The 23415-nt window shown below is 50.7% G+C and overlaps 1 protein-coding gene across 3 annotated transcripts in view; it reads left to right on the top strand.

Annotated features, from left to right (window-relative positions):
• The window catches only part of GRIK4 (glutamate ionotropic receptor kainate type subunit 4), a 123677-nt gene extending 107020 nt beyond the window's left edge, over positions 1-16657 (top strand). For all 3 annotated transcript variants that reach the window (XM_042882438.1, XM_042882439.1, XM_042882440.1), the window contains exons 13-20: positions 2040-2153; positions 7081-7190; positions 8962-9135; positions 9241-9406; positions 11303-11528; positions 12696-12824; positions 15290-15408; positions 15924-16657. In XM_042882438.1, the coding sequence (XP_042738372.1) occupies positions 2040-2153; positions 7081-7190; positions 8962-9135; positions 9241-9406; positions 11303-11528; positions 12696-12824; positions 15290-15408; positions 15924-16289 (1404 nt within the window). In that variant the 3' untranslated portion in view covers positions 16290-16657. The remainder of the gene's footprint in view (positions 1-2039; positions 2154-7080; positions 7191-8961; positions 9136-9240; positions 9407-11302; positions 11529-12695; positions 12825-15289; positions 15409-15923) is intronic.
• The last annotated feature ends 6758 nt before the right edge of the window (positions 16658-23415 follow it).

The following is a 23415-nucleotide window of genomic DNA, read 5'->3' as shown; positions in this document are numbered from 1 at the left end:
TTCCCCCATCCTTTCCCTCCTGATTTCCCTTTTCCCAGGAGTGGATGGAGCTCAGGAGCAGAAAGCAAAACCCATTTATTCCCAAACACACCATTTGGGCTCAAAACTGTAACTGCTACCCATGCTCAGGTGGGGAGGATGGAGAGCAGAGAGCTGCAGAGCTCTGTAACCAAGAGACGCTGACCTCACTGAATCACACAAGTTTTGTGAACATCAGGGAGCAAAGTCGAAAGCATGAAATTGATGATATTCAGGCAGAGAACACATTGCATGCCATTCCCAGATCAAAGTTTAGCACTGTCAGAAATCAGCCCTTAACTTCTGAGCCTGGGAGAGAGGAAGGGGGAGTCTGACAGAGCGGTGCTGCAAGCAATGCCAGGTCTGTGCTGCAGGGAGCAGGTGGGGATGGGCACAAGCTCCAGCAGCCTGCATATAGCTGGAGCTCCTGTGGAGGCCCTGCAAGGGCAGAGGGTGGGCAGGAAGGGGATGGGCAGAAAGAAGGGGGCTCTGGCAGGGTTGTGGGTGCACTGCACAGATGGAGAGTTCTGCAGGTGCTGCTGAGAGCAGCCAGGGGAGCACAGGGCACCTCCAGATCCAGCAGGTCAGTGCTCAGAGCCTTTTTCTTGGTTGCACCTTTGGTGCAGCACACCTGACGTCTGTTGGTCTGTGGATTTGCTGATGGACTTCTCCCAGTTCTCCAAACTGAATTCAAGTAATCCATTGTCAGAATTAAGCTGTATCTTTGCAAAGGGCTTTGCTGGCAGAGCTCCCCCCAGGACAAAGGTACCTGCAAACCTTTATAAGCAATAGACAAGGGAGATTTAGTGAGCTTTAGGCTTTCCCTGCAGATAAAATTCCTTACACACCACGTTCCACAGATGACTTGATTCCATCTTTGTAATCTGCTGCTGTTTACACGGGGCTGAACTGCCCGTGCACAATGCTATGATTACCAGTGCCTTTTAAAAACCCTGTGGGTAAATGTCTGGCTAGGCAGAAATTCTCTCCACCTTATAATTCATTCCAGCCTGAACCTCGCAGGAATCTGTAATAGCTGCTTGGAAACAATTGCAGAAATCTGGCACCAGTCTTGTCCAATAAAGCCGTCCTGCGTGGACTGTGAAATATCACCTTCTCCGTGACCTGTGCACCTTATTTGCTGGTGGGCAGGCTTGCCAATCACCGTGCCTTGCTTTTGCCTTCCCTTCCTCCTGCAGGCTCCAGAAGGGCTTCTACAAGCCTTGCCTTCTATTGGCTTTTCTCCTCATCTGCCTTTAAGCGTGGTGGAGATGGAAAAACATGGGGCAGACCTTGGCCTGGAGGCACTTGGCCCTGTTTTTCCTAAGGAAATAGAACAAGAGCAGGGGCAGAGAGCACGGTGAGAGGGGTGCACCCGCAGATTTGCCTTTGTGCAATGCATTTGCAAGTAGGGCATGGATCCAGGGAGATAAGCTGCATATTTTATCGAGTCGTCAGGCCTGATGGTGCCTTGGCTTCTGCACAGACCTATGAAACTCGGGGACAACAAGTGCAAATAGCTTTCCTTTTCCCCTCTCCCCTTCTTTTTCTCCACATGCATAATTGTCATCCTGCAAAGCAGGCAAACAAGAGAACGGGGGAGGTTTCGTTTTTACAGAAAGCAATTACAGACATTAGAAGAGCTGTGGTAATAAAAATAATGTTTAAAATTCAAATCCCTTATCTACATTGCGAGGATATTAACATCGCAAGGAAGTATTTTATCTATTTTTTTTTCTTTTTTTGCCCCAATCTCATTTGCTTTGCGAGTCAATCTGGAAACATTTGCGCCCTGTCTGGAAGGAGAGCACTGTGTTAAGCTAGGGCTGTGGGAGCAGCAGGCTGCAGCGACGAGCAAAGAATGGTCCAGAGCACGAAATGGATGTGCTTTGGGTGTCTGAGGAGGGTTTGTGTGAAATCCATACAGGGTGAACTGCTGCTCTCCCCAGAGCCCAGTCTTGCAGCGCTGTGCCATGTTCCCTGCCCTTCCCTGCACTCACCTCCTCTGCTTCCCTCTGCAGAAAGCCGACCTGGCGGTGGCGGGGCTGACGATTACCGCGGAGCGGGAGAAGGTGATTGATTTCTCTAAGCCGTTCATGACTTTGGGAATTAGCATTCTCTACCGAGTTCATATGGTAAGAGACTTCTTTTATGACCGTTTATGCGCCTCCATTATTTGCATGCAAACGCTCCTCGTTATAGAAGAAAAGTGAACGGCTCATAAAAATATTTGGTTTTCCTATTTAAGCACAAATGTGCTGGACCTTCATTTCCTTCCTCCTGCCCTGTGTCAGCTCAGTGCATTCAGTTCCCATTGCCCTGCTGGCTCTATCCCTGGGCTCCCAGCTCCCAAGCGCTGCGTAAGGCAGGCACTGACATCCCAGTCCCTTCCAGCAGGACGTCCCTCTGGTCCCAGTCTGTGGTTGGGAAACGTGCTCTGCACAGTGCTGAATGTGCTGAGAATTACAGTCCTGATTTCCCGTCATCTCAACAATAACAGCCAAAAGGATAAAACAATTACAGCTGCCTCTCCCAGCCCCCTCTCTTCACTCGTGATGCTGTTAAAGATGCAGTGTTCAGTACAAATATAAACAAACTTGCGCATACATCTCTCTGCACTGAGTTGCTGCTGCCAAGAACAAACAAGTAATTAAAATCTAGTTAAAATTCCATTTCTTCTGCTACGTGCAGGAATTAGGATTGGTTGTTAGCTGATCAAGAAGGGCCAGACCTTTAGGTAACCATCCCTTCCCAGCCACATCTCTTTGCACCCAGTCACCTGTGTATCCAGAGGTGTTTCTGCTGGTGCCGTGTGGCTGGGATTATAGTTGACTTTCTTGCTTTCTCACGCATCTTTGAATGTTTGGGGATTGATTACTAGCTGTGCTCTGCCCCCAGTCCTTCCCACAGCCCAGCAAGTCCCTGTAAGGCCCCGTTCCATGGACAGTGTGAGGCTGCATCACTCGCCTCACGGGACGTGCAGCAGTGTCAGTGCAGGGCTTGCATGTACGTGCTGCTTAAGTGCACGGCATGTGCTGCTGCCACAGTGCAAATGTGTCTGACACATCCACTTTGAGTGCAAGTTCTTTAAGGCAGGGACCGTCTGCTCCTCATAGTGGTACAGGCATGACACTGGAGAGCTGTGTCCCAGCTCGAGCACATCCCAAAGTGTGCAGGGTTCATACTGAGGGTCACAGGAAGCATTTGGCAGCCACCCCCCTGCTGTCAGTCAGAGCTCAGTCTGCAGCAGTGATGAAGGCTGTGGCTGGGACACAGAGGGCCCCATGAGGGCTGCAGAAGGGATGCAATCTCCCAGAGCTGGGAGCTCCCCAGCTTCTGCCAAGCTGGAAGTGGGCAGTGATTAACTCATTAAACTGGTAAATATTGAATTAGCAGGGAAAGGCAAGGTAGCTCGCTGATCTGTCTCTCCATAGAGATGGGGTTTGCAGAGCAGCTGGCGGCAGCCCCCTACCCTCCTTTCTGCACCCCACCAGCACCCCTGTGATGTCAGAAATTGCAGCTGACGTATGTTCATCACAGCTCAGATCAGACGTAGCCTCATAAATAAGCACAAACACATCCCTTGCTGAGGAGTAGCCTCCATGCCCCAGTCTCCTCCCAGCGTGATGACATTTTATGTGAATTTCCATTTAACTCAGGTTGCAAATGCTTTCTCCCCGCTCTTCCCCTCCCCACCCACCCAACCCAGCCACCACACTGCGTCTCTTATCACACATAACTGAAGATGGCAGCTTTAAATGGGGCTGTCATTTTTCTCAATTTCACTTGTTGTGATATAATCAAGTATGGATTTCTGACGCGGGGACTCTAATAGGCTTTCTGACTTGCAGGCTGTGAGGACAAAAGGCTTTTTTTGTTTATTACATCCCTGCTGTGGTCCTGCAGAGGGCAGGAGGTAGATGGTAGGTCCTGAGCTGTACCAGGCTAAGGGAAAGGGCTGGAGCAGGTGTCTGGTGCTTTGCACTGCACAGAGGTGCACTGGAAGGCAGGGTTGTTTGTTGCATGCACTTGCTTTTGCTCACACCTGCCTTTCTGAAAGGTACTGAAGGACCAGCTGGCACACAGTCCTTGTTGATGCGCCTTAAAAGTCCTTTGTGTATGAGATAGCATACATTTGGTGAACTGAGTTTAGGACAGGTGTACTGAGCCTTGAAGGGGTTGAGTGCTGCGAAGATACGAGCTGGGAGGACCAACTGAGCAGCCAGTCCCTGGGTTCTGCAGGCAAGCAGCGAGCTGCAAGGCTCCTGTGGAGCCAGCTGCATGGTCAGGCTCTGCAGTCACCGACATCCACCCTTCCAGAAGCCTGCCCTTGCCTGGCTGAGAATGGGGGCTTCCAGGAAGCAAAGAAGCACAGAATGGTTTGGGTTGGAAGAGACCTTGGAGATTAGAGAACCAGAGAATGGCTCAGGTTGGAAGGGATCTTAAAGCTCTTCGAGCTCCAAGAACCGCTGAATGAATCTCTCTTGCCTCGATCTGAGGATATTCAGGAGGCCTTCATCAATTATTGGACACTTTTAACATTTCTATTCCAGGAAAAATAGCTCTTCCAATTAACAAAGCCGTATTGGGACCTGCTAAAAATATCTGACAGACGCCTGATATTGTCAGCCCCATCTTCAAAACAGACAGATAAGAGAGAGTTTGTGCCCTCCGTGGGAACAGAATATCTTTATTCTTATCCTCAACTGTGAATGAAAAGAATATGTAGCAGCAGCCTGAAAATGACTGCAGCTGAAAAGAACCAGAACTACTACTACTGTAAAGTCACGGGAGAGAGTCACTGCCAGGCTGGAAACTTAAAGCTTCCAATGCAATTTCCTTAATGAGCATAATTTATTGACAAACTGCCCTAGAAACACAGAGAAGACATGGTGGCCCTAATTACAGCGAGGAACTTTGCTACAGGAGTATCTCACAAGGGAGGCTCAGCTGAGACATTGCCAGTGCCCAGGAATCCCCCATCAGCTGTGGGATGCGGGGAGGGGTGTGAGCTGCTTGGTTGGGGCTGCTGCTGGGGAAGGGGGGGTGGAGGTGGTCACACCTTGCTGTTCCCTTTGATCCGTCTCATTTCTGAGCATGTAAACACTTGTGAAAGAGGGGCAGCTGTACCAGGTTTGCTCTAGATGATAAAGGGAAGCAGGTTTCTGCAGGGCATCCTGGAATGCCGGGTGGTTGCTGAAGAGAAGAGTTTTGGCAATGCGTGCCCTGGGCTTCCAGCTGGCATCCAGGAGTCCAGAATCCTCAAGCTGGGACCAGCAAGGTGCAGACAGGAGCAGCTGGGAGCAGTGAGATGGGTCTCACCTCCCAGCAACAACAAGAATTGCTGCAGTAAAGGTGAGCGAGGGGATGACCCAGAATGAGAAAGGACCATAAAGAGAGGCTCTGGAATGAAAGCTGGGAGAGGTTCAGATCATTTCTTGGGACGTGACTTTAATTTGACTTGAAAATGGGCTCCGCAAGGTCTGAACCACTGATTGCTCCCTTATCTATTTGTTAAAAGGCTCCGTAAGCCCAACCCACTGAAAATACAGATGTAGATCCCAGCCTCCAAGTCCACCCCTCCTTAAGGACCCAGGAGGAGATGCTCTCCCAACAATTTGCTGTCAGTTTCTGAGAGTGCAGTCCCAGCTGGTGACTGGAGTTGGGAACATCACAGCACCCGAGGTATTTATATTCAGGAAGGTCTCTGTATGACAACTACTGCCTTTTCTAGCAACATCCCAGTTTTTAGAAGAACTAAGGAGACCTTGTGAAATTCAGTTTTTGCATAAGAGTAGGAATATTTCAGTAGTAAAACAGTGTTTTTATGGAAACAGAATTTCAAATGCTTTCTCTTGGCTCTGGGGAAAGAAGAAAAGGCAAAAAAACTCAACTCTGTTTCCCAAAGACTTCTGTGAAAATCACTCACTGCCTTGGGATTAAGTGCAGCTCTGAAGCACTCGGGTCTTGGATGGCACCGGGTTTGCTGTGGCAATTGAAGTGAGCTGTTATTTATTACCAGCTGCTATTAGTTTATGTAGTGTCATGAGCAGAGTTAAGGCAGCAGACTAAGAAAAATGAGGGCTCTGTGTATCAGAGACAACCCCAGCAGCAGCCTCTGTGTAAGGGAGCAGCGAGCAGCACGCAGCCCGTTTTGGGACAGCCCTGCTCAGGTGACATAGAGTTTGCTCAGAGACGAACTGGAAGCTGCTTTTCCCCCACTGGGCAGAATGGGAGTTCAGCTTGAGAGAAACGTCTGGAACTTCATCCTTCTCTCATCCCAGTGTTGCCAAACTTGACAAGATCTCGGTGGCGGCGTGTCCTTGTGAGTCGAATGCACTTGAAGAGCTGAGCAGCCCAATTTTCCTAGCAGCAAAGGTGTTACTTCTCAAGGAAAGGTGGCATTGCTGAGGTAGAAGCAGGAAATTCTGACGCATCCTGAAGATAAAAATATCACTTCTCGGAGATAAAAGTAATAATTGTATTGAGTTTTGTAGAAAAGGGATGTCTGAAGGCAGAAGAAAGCGAGCCAGAAATACTGCAAATATGTTGTGGGTTTTTTTTTTCTTTCTTGCATTAAAATGTGTTCTCCCCACTTTGCTTCCTGCAGAGGCTCCCACCCACCCTTCCTCACACTGGGAGCTCCTTTGTGCCCAGCAATCTTCTGTGGGCGACCGACAGCTCCAACCCTGGGCTCCCCAATCCCAGGTCGGTCCTGCAGCACGGCGCATCCCAGCAAAGTGCTGTGGGTGCTGTCATTTTCCATCTCATTTTCCATTGCTTCACCTGTTTGATGGCCTGGAGGAACAAAGGAGGCTGTGCCAGGGAGAGGAAAGGTCTCAGTAGAGGATCGCTGCAGGGAGCTGCTGCAGAGCTGGTTCACCTGTGGCACTGCCTCAATGCTTTCTTTCCCTGCAAGCCTTTTGCAAATCCCTGTTTGCTGTGTTTCCCTTCTGCCCCTCCCAGCCATTGTCAGCAGCAAGGCAGGTGCGTCTCTTTGTGTCCTTTTCAGAGTGATTCATTCTGAAAAGCAGGTCAAACTCTCATCTGTTTGCCTTCCAGGGTCGCAAGCCTGGCTACTTCTCCTTCCTGGACCCCTTTTCCCCCGGTGTGTGGCTCTTCATGCTGCTCGCCTACCTGGCCGTCAGCTGCGTCCTCTTCTTGGTGGCTCGGTAACGTGACTGCTGTTGCCTTTCCTTTCCTCGCGGTGCCATCTAGCGTCACGCTCCCAGCCCCGTGGTGAGGGGCTGCACGTGGGGGTGTCCCCCAGGCCACCAGCGTGGGGTCCTGCTGTGCCCCCTCAGCTGGGGACAGGGCTTTGCTGGGCACGCGTTGGAGCTGGATGGCCACAGGCATGGCTGTGAGCAGTGCCAAAAGCGGTTTGGGAAGGGCAGGAGGAGCTTTGAGATGAGGTGCAAATGAGGCTGTTCCCTAGAAGTGCTCGGTCTGCAGCAGAAAAAGCAGAGCACTTGTCTTGGCCGTAAAGGGCAGATGTCAGCACAAACGCATTCAGAAATGTTAATGCAAACTCCAGTACTGGTGTCGGTCCTTTAAAACGCGATGTATTCAGAAAGTGGAAGTTCATGAATATCCTTCAAGAGCTCCCAGCTGATGTGCAGAGCCTCGCCTGACAGCCCTCAGTCGATTCCCTATGACTAATTTAAATCAGCTTTAAAAAATGTCACCAAGCACTTTTCTGCAGCACGTCTCCCATTGAGGCCCGGGGGTTGCGCTCCAGGGCTGCCTCCCCTGACCTCATAGCAAAACATTGCCGTTTGGTGCCACAGGTGAACCTTTCCACACTCAGCTCAGCTGTGTCCTGGAAATGCATTCCAGAGCTGTGCTCAGGGCTCGGACGCTGCTTCGGGACGTGGCAAATACCCACTGCTCATTACAGAAATGGAACCGTGCTGCCACTTGGTCCCTTAGCATGGCTGAAGTTGTCACGCTGACAGGGCTTTAATGCTTCCTTTGAATCCCATTGCAGCCTCACATGCATAGTCCTGAAGAAAACACTGAATAATGGAGCAGGGCACTCACTGCAGGCTGAGATGTGGTGCCCCTCCAACTCCTCTCTGCATGTTTTAAACATTGTCCTCCTAAGTCGTGTGCCTCTAGATGAGGTGAGATGCAGAAATGAAAGCCTCATTTTGGTGAAACGCCGCAATAGATCCCTGCAGCTGCATTTGCAGGAGCCCCAAAATAACCCTCCCGAGCACCAGCTTTGTTAACCATTAGCAATGTAATGAATGGCAGCGTAGGATTTAGAAGACTTTCTTAGCAACCGGGGAACTGAAGAGCGAGAACAGCCCAAAAAGAGAGCCAGGCTGCCATCACTTCAGTGACACGCTGTTGTTTATTTGCAATTACCACCCCTGTCCCATCTCTGCGAGCTCTGAAAGCATGAGGTTGTTTTGAAACAAAGAGCACATGGCCTCATACTAAACCCATGGTTAGATCTTGCTGGGGCCACCAGACCTTGGAGCAGCCAATTGCAACCATTCTTCCTCGATGGTGTCGTGCAGTCAGGTCTTAACGTGTTCCACTTTGGAACTTGCTATGGATGCTCATTATCTGGCAGGGATCCCAGCAGGAGATGTTTGATTTCAATTTCACATCAAGACCATGAGCTTCTGGAATTATTGTCATCGTCTGTGATGCAAATTGGCACACAGGACTCCAGCCTCCCTCCAGCCCATGCCCTTCAGCAGAGCCTCCCAAAAATTCTGCACATTTTACAGCAAAGCCTCTGGCACCTGAATCTCAGAGTGAGCATTTCGCACAGCTCTGTGCCCTGAGCAATAACTGACAGCAGTTTCCTCCTCAGAAAAAACCGCCTCCGGGAGAGTTAGGGCTTTTCAGCTTTTCTTTTCCTGCTATGTTTCTCCTAAGTGCCCCATTTCCCAGCAAATCACCTCTGTTCCCTTCTCCTTGTCATTGCAGCTTGACACCCTATGAGTGGTACAGCCCCCACCCCTGCTCACAAGGCAGGTGCAACCTTCTCATCAACCAGTACTCACTGGGCAACAGTCTGTGGTTTCCTGTCGGGGGGTTCATGCAGCAAGGCTCCACCATTGCCCCCCAGGCGCTCTCCACACGCTGCGTCAGTGGAGTCTGGTAAGGTCAGCCTTCCTTTAAAGGAGGGCTTCTCTTGCAGGGTGGGGATGGCGATCAGCCCATGGGCAAATCTCAGCTTATCGTCTTTGCTTTCCCTTCCCTTAGGTGGGCCTTCACCTTGATCATCATCTCCTCCTACACGGCCAACCTGGCTGCCTTCCTCACGGTGCAGCGCATGGACGTCCCCATTGAGTCTGTGGATGACCTGGCAGACCAGACCACCATCGAGTATGGCACCATTCACGGCGGCTCCAGCATGACCTTCTTCCAAGTAAACCCCGTTCTTTTGCTAGCTAGGGTGGGGGTTGCACCCTTGAATCAGATTTGGATGTTGCTCAGCCTGCCGTGCCTCTCACTGGTGTGTTGCATCCCACTTTTTGGCACAGAGAGGATGTTTGGGGGGGCCCTGGCTGCTTGGTAGCACAGCACTGGGCCAGTTCTACTGGGGACACTGAGGGGCTGAGTGGTGGAAGGATCCTTCCAGCTCAGTCTCGGAAAGTAACTCAACACTGGAAGTTCCCTACCAGGTCGGCAGGAAAGTGGTGCAGATCCACACGTCACAGCGATGGCACAATGTTGTCTTCAGCAGCTGAGCATTTGCAGTCAGATTTCTGTGGGTCCCTGTGCATGGTCAGCATGGTCGTAGGTTCTCCGTGAGTGTCACTTGGGTTGGGTAAGCAAAGAAGCATTTGCTTACATCCCTTAGTGGGATGTCTTATGTAAATGTGCTGGTACAAACCAGAGTCTATATGGGGTCAGTGACTCTGAAATCGTACGAGTCAAGTGTGTGCCAATGTAATACTGGTTAGCTCAATTTCCTTTCTGTCTTCCCTGCTGTATTCAAAAAGGAAACAAATGAGTGAATCCTTTTTTGCAGTGCTCTGAATGCACACAGAACTGCTTGAGGATTATTTGTTTATTGAATGTTGAAATACCAAGAGGGCAGAAAGCTCTTCTCACTTTTCCTCTGAGTCTGAACTGAACCAGGAAGCCTGAGAAACCTCTCAAGCGAGCCTAAGCTTTTCAGCTCAACTTTCCACCCTTCAGGGGTTTGGCAGAAAAAAAAAAAAAACCAACTTCTTTTGAGCAGAACATCACATCTAAAAGCTGAAGAGCCCAAGTGAATAAAGTGGCTGCATGCGAGGCACTCATCCTTTTTCAGGCAGACTTTCAAGGTTAAAATCCTGTCATGGCTCTGCACTGCCTGGTGCCCGTATCAAAAAAGAAATGAGCACAAGGAATTCTTGTACCATTTGCAATACCTTCTGTCAGGGTGGTGAGTCAGGTGCTGCAGCGGGTTGCACAGACATGGCTGAAGCTGTCCTCACCCCTCGGCTCTTGGCTGCGTGAGACATCCATTGCTGAAGCACCTTGCACTGCAACCTGTCCTGGCAGCAGTTTCCCTGGCTGCTAACACATGGGATTGGTGTGAAAGAGTGCTGTGAATTGTGAGTGAGCTCACCCTGCCCACCTGTCCTTGCACGAGCGACTGCACAGAGGACAGAGCTGGGTGGAGAAGGGCAGCAGCAGTGTCCTGAGACTCTCTGTGACAGTGTGCAAGCCACCAAGTTAGCTCCTCTCTCCACCAAAGCAAGGCAGGTCCGACCACCAGCATGTTCTGGAGATTTGGGGCTTGCTGCAGTCTAGTTCACTGCAGTCAGTGAAAAGACTCCAGGTACAAAATCCAGATTGATGGAGCTTTGACTCCAGCAAGCTTTGACTCTGCCCTTGGGCCTCAATGCTCTTCTTGGGTTGGCAGCGTCTGACTGTAGTGGACTGTTTGAGCACAAGGGTTTGGGAAGCACAGAGTGGCTTAAACCAAACGGGAGCTATTTCCTCTGATTCTTCTGGGGTTTTTTTTTGATACACCTTTACAAAAATTAGGTCTTTTTTCTAAAACATTTCTGCGAAGAGATTTGCTGGAGCCTATTGAAATTAGGTATGCATTTCATGCCCAGCCTCGCCAACAAAGTCTCAAATCCACCAAGACATTCAGACCTCTAAATCTCATTGGAATAACTGGAGATTAGGCATCTGAATCCCTTTGTGAATCAGGCACTAACCCTGTTTCGACTCCCCTCCGCACCGCAGCCTCTTCAGGCGGCTCTCAGAAGGGCTGTATGGCACCACAAGCTCCCCTGCCTTACCTGCACCTCTCTCTTGGCAGAACTCCCGCTACCAGACGTACCAGCGGATGTGGAACTACATGTACTCCAAGCAGCCCAGTGTCTTTGTGAAGAGCACGGAGGAAGGGATCGCGCGTGTGCTGAACTCCAATTACGCCTTCCTGCTGGAGTCCACCATGAACGAGTATTATCGTCAGCGCAATTGCAACCTCACGCAGGTCGGGGGCCTTCTGGACACCAAGGGCTACGGGATTGGCATGCCCGTCGGTAGGCAGTGAAGACAAATTCTAGTCCTTCTCAGCTGTCAGCAGAGGACCGGAGCATTTTGAAAGGCTGAGCCGGCTCTAAAGCCAACCTCACGTTTCACGGCTCTGCCTGGGGTCCTTTATTAACCTCGGGAGGAAAATCAAATACACTGCAGTTGCCCACGGTGCACACTCAGAGCCATATGTGCGAGAGCCAGCTCTGGTCCAGAGCCCCGTGACACGTGATTGTGGCTCCTTCAATTATTCATGTGCAAGATGTTTCAAAATTGCTGCTTGTTTTCTGCATATATGCTCTTTGCTGACGGTTTCCCTTTTGGAACCAGTGTTTTTGAATCGTTTTGTGCTCCTTGTTTCATCTCGGAAGTGCCTTAAAAGTAATGCTGGTGCAATTGCTGTAGCATCTTAACACCCAGTGGTTCTGAAAACTCCAGCACAGAGCCCAACAATTCTAAGTAACTATCTCACCAAGCAATCAGCTTTCAACAAATGCAGGTTTTTGTCTTTCAAACAGGGGAGCTAACAAGAGAACACCATTTCCCAGGGCAGCAGAGGCAAAGGAGGTAGCAGTTGTTATTCCAGATGACTGACCGATCTCTGGGCCAGTTCCAGGGCTTCAAGCACCCACACTTTGCAATACAAAGTGAAGCCGGATGACGCAGAACCCTCCTGCAGGCAGTCACTGTAGTTTAGCTGACATGAGTAAGCTTGTAAAGTCACAGTAACCCGGTTGTGAGTACAAAAGCTCACTGTCATGACTAAATTTGTTCTGACATTGTCTTGTTAAGCAGCGAAATCGTAGCAGATAAGAGGAGCAGAATGCTGCTTGCTGGGACAATAGTACAGAGTTACCAGTGGAGCTGTGGGCTTTCCCACGGCCCTTCAGCACCCCTGGGAGCACGGAGCATCCTCTCCCATGCCTTGCTTGTGTGTTGGGTTCTGTGCCATTGCAGTGCACCAGTGTGAAACATGAGTGATAGAGCAAGGCTGATGCTGGAGGCAGATGGACAGGAGAGGGACCTCTGTGGTTCGAGGAGCAGTTTGGTACCGAGCTGCCCGCTCAGCTCCTGCCCATGAAGCTGCAGCTCTCCCTTCTAACTTGTTTACGTGCCGTCTGTGGGTCTTGGTGTGCGGGCAGCGGTGTCTTAGCGCTCACCTCTCGCTGTTGCAGGCTCTGTGTTCCGCGATGAGTTCGACCTGGCCATCCTCCAGCTGCAGGAGAACAACCGGCTGGAAATCCTGAAGCGAAAGTGGTGGGAAGGAGGCAAGTGTCCCAAGGAGGAGGACCACCGGGCCAAAGGTACGCCGTGCCGCTCTGCAGGGAGCCTCCTCTGCAGCCGTGCGAGGACGGAGATCCATCCGCACGTGTGTGTTGCTGGGTTTTCTGCCAAAGAATTACTTTTTCCCCTTCTCCTGACCTGCAGTTCCTTCCCTCACAATTCAAGGAGAGAGCCAACCAGCTCTGCGGCGCCTCATGCTGTGTGTTTTTGCCTGGGGCAAAGATAGCAGGAACAACCAAATGACAAATATTGGAGGCATATGGAGGGTAAATTAGCTTCTAATGAATGTCTGCAGCATTACGTGGGAAAATGGATGGCTAAAGAGATCGGACCAAAATCCCGTGTTCCTTCAAGGGAGATGGATCTCCACCACGGTCCCACTGCTTAGTGCCTCTGAGTGAAAGCACCATGCACACAGCCGAGGGAAGGGACACAAGGACATTATTAGTGCATCTGTAAACTGAGGAGCAAATTCTTTTGGGTAATGCTATGCAAATTGCCATAAAAGCTACCACATTAGGCTGATGTCCCAGAGTGCAGCAGTTGCCAGCTTCGTGCAGTTGCTGTGGTTTTTTGCTTTTGGCAGTCGCCCTTTCCTCAGCAAGCATTTTTGGGGAGGCCAGCAGGTTCCCAGCTGAAGGGAGAGGCTCCTGACCCCTCTGAATGCAGAGACGCAGAGCCGAGCCAGCTGCATGGCTGCTCACTTGTTTCTCTGACATTGCAGCAGTTGTTGGGGTGTGCGTGCAGCTGGATGAGACCCTGCTGGGACTGAGAGAGCCTGGCTGGTGGTCTTAAGGAGGAGCTAAGACATCCTGGCCCAGCCTGAGGCATCCAGCCTCAGCACAAGGCAAGGAGGAGTGAAGTAGTTGCTGAAGAAGGCAAGCGTGCAAGACGGAGGCTCCTCTTCTGTGGATTTCCTCCAGGCTCCATGCACTCAGAATTCTGGGCTGTGAGGAGGTGGTGGGTTTGAAAAGATGCTCCTGGACCGGTTCTGCCAATGCCCAGCTTGCTCTGTGACCCCGGATGGGTTGTTGTGGTGCTTTGTGCCCTTCTGTTGTGTTTCACTTTCTCAGCTGGGGAAAAGTGAGAGACTGCAGTCTGCTGGTCGTGGTAATGAGAGTGCTGTCACATAGCTAGTGAAGAGTGAGACGGGGATGAGACGATGTTTTGGTGGCTTGTTTGCCTTCTTAATAAAAGCCCAGCTATATCCTAGCTGAGAGAAAGCACAAGTGTTTTTGGAGGACTTGAGGCAGTAGAGGGAATAAAATGTGTATACAGAGGAAAGAGATAGCTCCCAGGTGAGCTTAGGCACCTGAGTTGACATCCGGGTGAAACCACGGCAGGATGATGAGAGCCTGATACTGGCCTGAAATTCAACCAGGAGAGATACTGCGAGGAGAGGATGGCCTTTATCTTGGGTCTGAGCAGCGATTATGTGATGTGTTCTGCCCTGCTATTGCTGTCTTAGTGGAAACGTCTCCCTGCGAAGGGCTGATTTACGCAGTCACTGGATTGCTCCAGAGGCAGTGCCAAAAGAATGACGGAGAAAGAGGGAGAAATGTGACCTCTTGAGTTTTAGAACAAAACAGGTCAGCGATTTACAAGGATTTTGGTGAGATTTTATGTCTAAGAGCCATGCAGAGATTGTCAATAAATCATTGATTCCTGCACTTTGATTTAATGTTACAGAGGGGGGAGGAAGGTTTTTATAGATGTTCTTGTTGAGTAATGGCCTTGTAGCATCACCTCAGCGCTAAGCACTGCATGCTTTTTAGTAATCAGCCCAATCAAGAGCCCTGGCCACTTGAGGCCAAGCCTACGAGAGAAGGAGAGCAGTTCCTTGGGCAGCGAGTGCTGAGAGGTGGGCACTGCTCCTCGACCACCAGAGAGCCCCCAGCCCCATCCCAGGTACCCCTGTGCAACGTGCCCACATGGTCCCCATCGCATCCAACTGCACTGGGTTTTGGTTTTGCCTGGATCCTCTCCTCACACTGCAACACAAGCAGCTGTCATCGTTTTCCAACAGCACTTTGTAGTGCAATCAAAGGAGGTTTTCTCAGTGCCAGCCTCCTTTAAAGCTCTTTCTTGTCTTCATCATCTCTGCTCCTCTAACAGCGTTGCTCATCCGCAAAGTTCAAAGCAACAAGAGCTGGGTGAATAATTTGCAGGTATTAATGTGCTCGATTGATCTCCCGTTTTTCCCCTGCTCTGTTCTTGGTTTGTCCACAAATTGCTTTGTGCTTCCCTCCAATGCAGTCGCTGTTTATCTGCAAAATCATCGTTTCTGAGAGCGCATCTTCGATCGTGCAGTTATTGCGAGGCATTCGCTCTGCCATCTGAGTCATGCAGCTCACTATTAATAGGACAGTGCTGGCTCTGTGCTTTTGGCTCCTGGCTGGGAGCACGCAGTGCTGAGGAAACAGCAAGGGACTGCATTTTGTTGTGCCTGCCTCCCCGCAGTGTTGTCTCTTCTGCTTTATTTTAGGCCTGGGAATGGAGAACATTGGTGGAATCTTCGTGGTTCTCATCTGTGGCTTAATCGTAGCGATTTTTATGGCCATGCTGGAATTTTTGTGGAGCCTTCGGCACTCCGAGCAGTCAGAGGTAGGACCTGACAATGTCCTGAAGGGGTATCTGTGCTTATTGCTGCTTGTGAGGTGCTCAGCTGTGCTCTGCTCAGCCTGAGATGAGTGCTCCAAGTGCCCACACTTCAAGTGCACAAGAGCTCTGGGTGCACGTGGCTGGGCGTGAAGCGCACAGACATCTCAGGTACTCCTGCATCCCACTGCAGTCGAGGCCATAGGGATGCTCTGGGGCTGTTGAAGGGATCAGCTGTGCAGCACAACATGCAGGTCCCTTTCCTGAAGTGTGGAACATCTGAGGATTTGGGCCTCCAGTAGGTTTGGGTCGCACACTGCTCTGGGAATCCAGAATCCAAAATCAGGAGGGTCTCTGACAAGAGGTGGTATCTCTTGGGCTGTAACAAGCATTGGGGTCTGAGTGCTGGCATCAAAATCCGGCGGCCAAATCTGAACCTGAGCCCACAGCGCTTTGGCATCGGGATCCAGAGCGGGCGCGAGGCACTGAAGTGAGCAGCATCTCTCGGGTCTGCCTTCCAGGTGTCGGTGTGCCAAGAGATGGTGACAGAGCTGCGCAACATCATCCTCTGCAAGGACAGTTTCCACCCCCGTCGGAGGCGAGGGGGGATGATACGGACTCGCCCCGCTATCCCCGAGGAGCACCGAGCCCGCAGCACGACCACGCTCAGCAATGGGAAGCTGTGCAGTGGGGGAGAGCCAGACCCCCTGGCACAAAGACTGGCACAAGAAGCTGCCCTGGTCGCCCGAGGCTGCACACACATCCGTGTCTGCCCTGAGTGCCGCAGGTTCCAGGGGCTCCGGGCACGGCCGGCTCCGGGCTCACCTGCACAGAGCGAGGAGAGCTTGGAGTGGGAGAAGACCACCAACAGCAGCGAGCCCGAGTAACGCTGGGGCGGGGGGAGCCGGGGTGGGCCGAGAGGGTCCTGTTCCATTTTACAGAACACGGACTTGTACAATGTCAAACTTGTTTTTAAATTAAAAGCAGTTACCCAGCTTCTCCAGAGCAAGGCAGAGCGCTGTCGGGCCGACGCAGACGCCTGGCCGGAGGGTCGGCTTTGGAGAGAATGCACCGGGAGCGGGGTCCTCAGGTGAGCTGCCCCCATGCAGCTCCGAGGTGGGAAGGAGGGACGCGGTGGGGATCGGGGCAGCAGCATCACCCACCCCTGTGGGGGCGAGAGCTGATCTCAGAGCTGCTCCATCCCGGGCCAGGAGGAAGGATGCTACGCTGTCTCCCCATCACACAGACTCACAGGGGATGGATCTCAATGGGCGGGAGGGAGGGAAATTTTTATTTGGTACAGAGGAGGGATGGGAAGGGGAGAGTCGTTATTTCGTTTTGTTTCATTTCGGGGTACTTCAGGACTCAGTCTCCAAGGCACCGGGTGTCAGGTGCTGGATTTCTTCCTTTCTAGAGTGTGGCACTGGGCTGAGAGAGGGAGGAAGGGGTGGGACACACTCCCCCTGAGAAGCAGCACACGCTGACAATCTGAAGAGTTGTTAACATACATATATATATATATAAATATATATGTATACATAGATATATATATATTAAAATGCCAAAAAACAACCAACACACACAGTGATCTCAAAGAGGCCTTGAAACGCCTGGAATTTCAGGGGTTCTGTGTCTTCTGTTTAGTTCTGGGGTTATCTGCATTTTTTTTTTTCCCCCTTTCTGTTTTTCGGGGGTGTGGGTTTGGGATCCCTTTGAGGAAGGTGAAAGGAGAGCAGGGAGCACAGGGGAACCCCTCCAGCTCCCCATCTCGCTCTCAGCAGCACTGCAAGAGCCATCAGAGCGGGCTCTCATGAGAGAAACTCTGACTTCCCCAGCAGCAGCGGCAGCTCCGCGTGGTTCTGACGTGGGTTCTACAGTGCCGAGTTCAATGTTCTGATTGAAAAAACAAATTCTATGCAATTTCTGACTGTAAAAGGGAAGAGAGGAAAATGGAGAGGGGCAGGGGAGATAAAGCCTTGAGTGAAGGTACATCCTGTTCTCGAATTGTTTTCTTTTCTTTTTGTCTTGAATGTACTGAAATAAAAGATGTCCTTGTATAATTACGCTTTTTATCCCTTTTCTCTTCCCTGTCCCCGCTTGAAAAAGTTAAGAGGCAGCTTGCTGAGGGCCAGCACATCCCCAATGGAAGGAGCTGGGGGGGAGATGAGGGCAGGCGCCTGCACTGGGTGTAGAGCTCAGCACAGCCAAAGCTGACAGCAGCCCCTGAGCACACTGTGTTGCCTGTAAAGGCCGGTATGTTCTTACCAACAGCAGAATAGACTCATCAAAAAGAAGCTGCTTTTTAAAATTTATTTACAGATTAGCAGAAGAAAAGGCTTCATGAATCATTGATGAGAGCTGATGTTTTTTCACCCCGTCACTGAATAAAGACGGAGCTTGTCAGAGCCTGATGTGATTCCTCTGCTGCTCCAAAGGTCTGCAGTCATCTGCTCAGACAGGGGGTGTCAGGTATGAAATGATGAGAAGCCACCCGGTTTCTCTCTGCCTTTGCTCTTTATCTCCTCTTTCTGTTACCTTTCTCTGCCTGTATCGTATTTGATATCCAGGTCCGGATTTTAGGGAGATATTTTTTCACGTCCCTTTTGCACCCTGTCATTCTTTCCCCCTCTGTTCAATGCGTGCACTCCGAGCAGAAATGCAGCGTGGAGTAGCAGTGGATGGGTAAAAGCTGCTGACACGTGGATACCTTTTATAGGGCCTTGCATTTTCTGCTCGCTGCTACAATCCTACAGATCTCACAGTCTGGAGGGGCCCTCCACACAGGCAGCGTTGTGCACATTTCCTGGGGGCCGCTGGCACACGTTTGCATGCCCAGGATGGGTTACATCCCTCCCCCCTCCCCAACTTCCTGCTCTCATCTTTGAAGCTATTGTTGGTCCCCTTTTGCTCAGTGCTAAAGCAGTTCGGAGATCTGAAGCACTTTGCTGCCCAAAAGGCACTTTCCCAGAACGGCCATCTGCTGATAAAACTGGGGTAATTCGAGTAAGATATCTCTGCAAATTCCACTGGGAGCCCAAGATTGGATCGATTAACTCTGTGCTTTCTCCCTTCCTACCCCTGGCTCTATCCTCCTGCCCACCCCAGCTGTGTTCCAGTCCCTGATCCCACTGCCTTTGGGCACATTCCTGACCAAAAGCATCTCCCCTCCTGCACCAAACCCCAGCTTTGTGGTAGTTTCCCAGGCAGTGCCGTTTTCATCTAACACTAACAAGTCTGGGACAACCAGGGGGCATTTCCTGACCAGAATGGCACAGGCAAAACAGTAGAGGGTTTTTCTGTGGACGGTGAGAGCTCAGAGGCAGGAACAGTTTTAACTACTTCAGCTGGGACTCAAAAGGAGCCAGCAGGAGAAAGGCTGCAGCGTGCTGGAACATCTGCAGAGCAGCACGTAAAGCACTCAAAGTCCCAACGACCCCATTAGAGCCTGATGGGCCTCTAAGTGGTGGAAAATAGAAAGCTGGGCTCTTCTGGGCACAAAGTAGCGCTGATGAGTTCAGTATAAATGGGCTCCTGGGGAACCTGAGAGCGCACTGGGAAAATCAGCCCTGTCCCAGCGGCATCAGACAATGGGCAGTTTGTGCATCTTCCAGGAGACTTTCGTCCCCGCAGAGGGGAATCTGCTGTGCTCCAGCCGAGCTGATGGTCTGATTCGTGGTGGGGATGCGATTTCCTGGCCCGGAAAGCAGTGCAGGAGGGACGAGCAGCCCCAGGGCTGGAGGCACGGAGGGACGCAGAGAGGGAAGCAGGCTTTATGAACCAAGGCTTGCTCCTCTGCTGAGGTTAGGGCTGCAGTTACCGATGCAGCTGGCGGTTCCAAAGACTGAAATGACAGGAGCTGGCTGTAAAAGAGATAACTGTCAGATTAGCCAGCACATATTTCCTGCCTGGGTTTTCTCTGTCAGACCTATCTTGAAGGATCTCCGTGCTTTAAAGGGGCTTCGTGGCCATTCGCCTTTTAAAAAGTGCCTTTCTGATGCGATAAACAATGCTTTATTACAGTGGAAAGACCTGGCATTGTTTTTGGCCTTTGGTGTGGCATAGCGTTTTTCTGCTTCAGTCGGTTGGTGTGGAATAGCCCTTTCTGTTTTTCTTTTGTGTCGTGGCTGTATTTTCAGTTCCTCAAATATTGAGCTTAGGGTGCAGGGGAGACAAAAAGTCAGTGCATTGGTGAGGAGAAGGCAATTGAGATGCGCCATGGGGAGACCCACACTCTTTCAAACCCATTATCTTCCTTCTTTTCTCTTGCTCTATCTCTGCCTTCCAAGCACCTTTCTCTTTCCTATTCACACCCCAAACACCACTCTTTGCGTTCCTCAGCCTCGGAACAACCCACCTCTGATTGCCTTTTGCCTGAACTCCCAGCAACGTTTGGAAGTCGTCCTCTGGCTTTTCAGGCTTAGCTCGTGCTGAGCCGAGATTTAAAGCAATTTATTTCTAAGCCAAAAGTGAATGCAAATGAGCACAAAGAACTGGGGGAGGAAAAGAAGAAAGACCTCTCGTTCCCAGGAGAGCACTGGGTTGGCTTATCTGTCTGCCTAAAACCAATTGTTCTTCCAGCTCTACAGCAAACAGCCGCCTGCATTACAGAGCACGGCCAAGAGGACACTCTGATTGTTGCTTTTGAACTAAAATGGGGGAGGTAGGTGAGCACACAGCCTGTGGTGCTACTCTCCAGCCATCCATCACTCTGTAGCCCCCCGGGCAGCACAGATGGAGGTCATGGCACAGTGGGGAGCTGGGTGATAGCAGGAGTGATGCCATGACCATGCTTAGGGGTTGTCCATGGGGGGAAGGTTTGTTGGCTGGACGTTTAATTGGCCCTGGCACAGTGCTGGCCATGTGAGGGGGTCAGGTGGATGGATGTCTCTCCTTGGAGCTTGACTTCAAATGGAGAAGCAGAGTCTTGGATGGGAGTGTCTTTGTAGAGGTTTAGCAGACGCAGAAGCTATATTTCTGGTTATAATTCCTTCAGACGGACACTGTATTTCAAGAGGGAGATCATTATTCTGGAAAGCAGCCCTTTATTTTTGTTCAGCTTTGACCAAAAGATCATTCTCTGCAAGGAGCTGTTAAGAAGCAGCAGCAAGGAAGGCAAAGCCAGATGGCCGTAATGCCACCAGGCCCCAGTAGGCACGATGGGTGACATCCTGATAGCAAATGGCTTGAGAGCAGCACCGTGCTGCCCTGGGTCTCAGCTCTGCACCACACAGCGGCGCTGATCCAAACCGTTCCAAACAGCACCATGCATTCTGAGTCCCCTGTTGGAGAATGAAAGTGGAGGAAATTCTCTGGATTAACGCGTAGGACTGGGGGGGGTCTTGGCAAGGCTTAATCTGTTCATGTTTACAAAGGACTCTGAGAGCTTCAAATGAAAGCTGGTGGAGATTTGCCAAGTGTTTGCTAACATTAATGGTTAATTATTATGAATGTTGGCATGCTCAGCCTGCATCGTACTCCAAGTGAGATCCAAACCTGCTATGCACACGAGACAGGAAGAGACATCTCTCTTTCTGTCCTCTGCACCCAGCCAAAGTCCCGTCCAAAATCAGAGAGCTTCTCGATCTCATTGTAACAACTAGGTAGGAATGCAGAGCATTTGGCAAGGGAAAACCTAACCATTTCCACGGCTGGGCTCGTGTCTGTCTGCTGGCTCCTTTTCTGCCTGACCGAGCAGAGTGGAAGCAGTGGTCCAGATGGAGACAGGCCCTAAACAGGGCAGCACACAGCTGTCACACTGCTGCACGGTGCAGGCGGATCCCGAGGCAACAGGAGATGCCCACATTCACGTTTACTGGGACTCAGGCTGGGTCAGCATCTCTGGGACAGCTCAGGGAGGCTTCCCATAGCTGTGGGATCAAAGCAGATGATGGGGCTGGCACAGCAAGGCACACTTGGTTTTGGGGAGCAGAAGGGCGATCCTGTGGGAGAAGCCACGTTGTGATGGAAAGGGCAACAGAAAAGCCAGCAAGTGCTGTACTGAGTGCTGGAGATGCGATTTGCCAGCTGCCAGACATGATGTGATGGCCAGGGCACCGCAGAGGTACCCAAGGAGCTGCCGTTATCTAACAGTAGTCATCCAGAAAATGAAATCGGATGAACAAAAAGCTCAAGGTCCATTTGGTCCCGCGAACACGGCCAGCAATTCCCAAATGATAAAAATCCAATTGATCCTCAGGCTGCACCGGCACTGATTTATTCCTTATTTTTTCACATCTGAATTTGCAGGCTGAGTCCCTGGGGCGTCGCTCCTATCTTTTGGCCACCGATGGTCTTTTAGAATTACGGCAGCAGGGCGATGTTTGCTCTAAGAGGTAACTTCAAGGTGCGTTAGTCGCAGGTAATTGACAGAGAGCGAAGATGTGATTTTGGGAAGCACTTATGCAGAACAAAAGATCTAAGTGAATTGTTACCTTAAATTAATGGTGCGGCGAGGAGCTGCTCGGAGTTGATCTGCTGCAGGTAGAGCTAAATGAAGTCAGGCTTTAAAGTTATTAGCAAGACAGCGCTGCGGTGGATTTATGTGCTCACGCTGTGTTTTACAGGGCCCAAATCTGCACTGAGCTTTGTGTGTATGGGATGTGCCCGACCTCAGTGGGAGCACTGAGCACTGAGCACTGTGCAGGATTGGGCTCTTTCACACATTGCAGCTCAGGACAGGAGAAGGGGATTCGCACCTTTAGCTCCTGCTTAATCCCCGGCTGAAATGAAAGGTCTTCTTTCGACACTTATTAAATCTCCAATTTTATTTCTCATTATTAAATCATGAAATTGGCCAAAAATGTTTAAATTAAGTGAAAGGAAGAGAGATTTGTGAGAAAATTGAAGACTCTTTGAGGAATTGAAGAATAATCTCTGCGGATGAGGAAAGCTGCAGTTGCCAAACCCATAAGCAAAAGGATCAAAAAGCAGCAGAAAAGGAGAAAATTGCGTATGTTTCAAGTTCTCTCCTCCGATCCTCCCCTAAAAACCTCTGGTGATTTAAAGAGAGGGAAAATCATTCCGATGAGGGCAGAGGCTGCTGAAGGCTCCTTCCAGCACTGCATTAACTGCAATCATGGGCAGTGCAGTGCTCTCGGTGTGTCCCCATGTGTGCTTCCCTGGGCATGGCGAGAGGTGTCGGATGCTGTTAGCCAGGGAATCCATGGGTTTATGCACATCAGACCACAAGGAAGCTTGCTTTTTAAACGATTGTTATGACTAGTAATTCACTTTATTTTAACACAGACCATGTGCGAATCTTCCTTGTGGGTAATTTTGAAGAGCACACGTGTTTATTTTTGCCTGATGCTTCTGCTCCAACTAAGAAAGGAGTGAAATGAGGGGAGTGCGTGGCTTGTATTCTGGATGTTAATGGGTTCCCTTGTGGTGCACAAGCTCAGGAGCCAGCTCAGACCCCAGTACATGACTCCCTTGATAGGAGTGATGTTTATTGGTAGCACATGGGAAGCATGAAGTAATGAGAAAAGGATTGTGAGCAGAACTTACTGAAATATTGAGGGTGGTTTTCCTGCTCAGGTTGCTCAAGTCTAGCTCTAAACGTACGATAATACCCACATGTGGCTTTGATGGCTCTGTCACCTCACGAGGATCCCACTGGGCTGAGTGCTCTCCTGCCTTGTCCTCGTTCTGTGGCTCCACTGTCGATGAGAACCGCTGTCAGTAACCCCTTTTGGGAGGTGACTCTGGTTCCCATGGCCTGCTTAACCCTAGGGGAGGCGGCTGTGGGAACGGGGGGAGCCTGCCAGGGAGGTCACTGGGGCTGCAAAGGCTTTGGAAGGAGATACTCATCCTCTGAGGAGGAGCAGATTGAGACCCATCAAACTCAGTTCCCCCAGACAATGAGGCATCCAACAGATAAGAGCATCCCATTGGAGCTAGCCAGGGCTGTATTCAAACTGGCACCTTCAGGTGAAAGACTATATTGTGCTAACAGGTCCCCGAGTTGTACTGTCCCCATTAACACTGTCTTTAATTAATGCACCGGTCACTTTC

This window comes from Lagopus leucura, unplaced genomic scaffold (assembly GCF_019238085.1).
Source record: "Lagopus leucura isolate 7727_CA_CO unplaced genomic scaffold, USGS_WTPT01 Super-Scaffold_100034, whole genome shotgun sequence".
In the NCBI taxonomy this organism is placed as follows: Eukaryota; Metazoa; Chordata; class Aves; order Galliformes; family Phasianidae; genus Lagopus; species Lagopus leucura.
The sequence above is the reverse complement of the archived record's forward strand: the minus strand, read 5'-3'. Positions and strand labels throughout refer to the sequence as shown.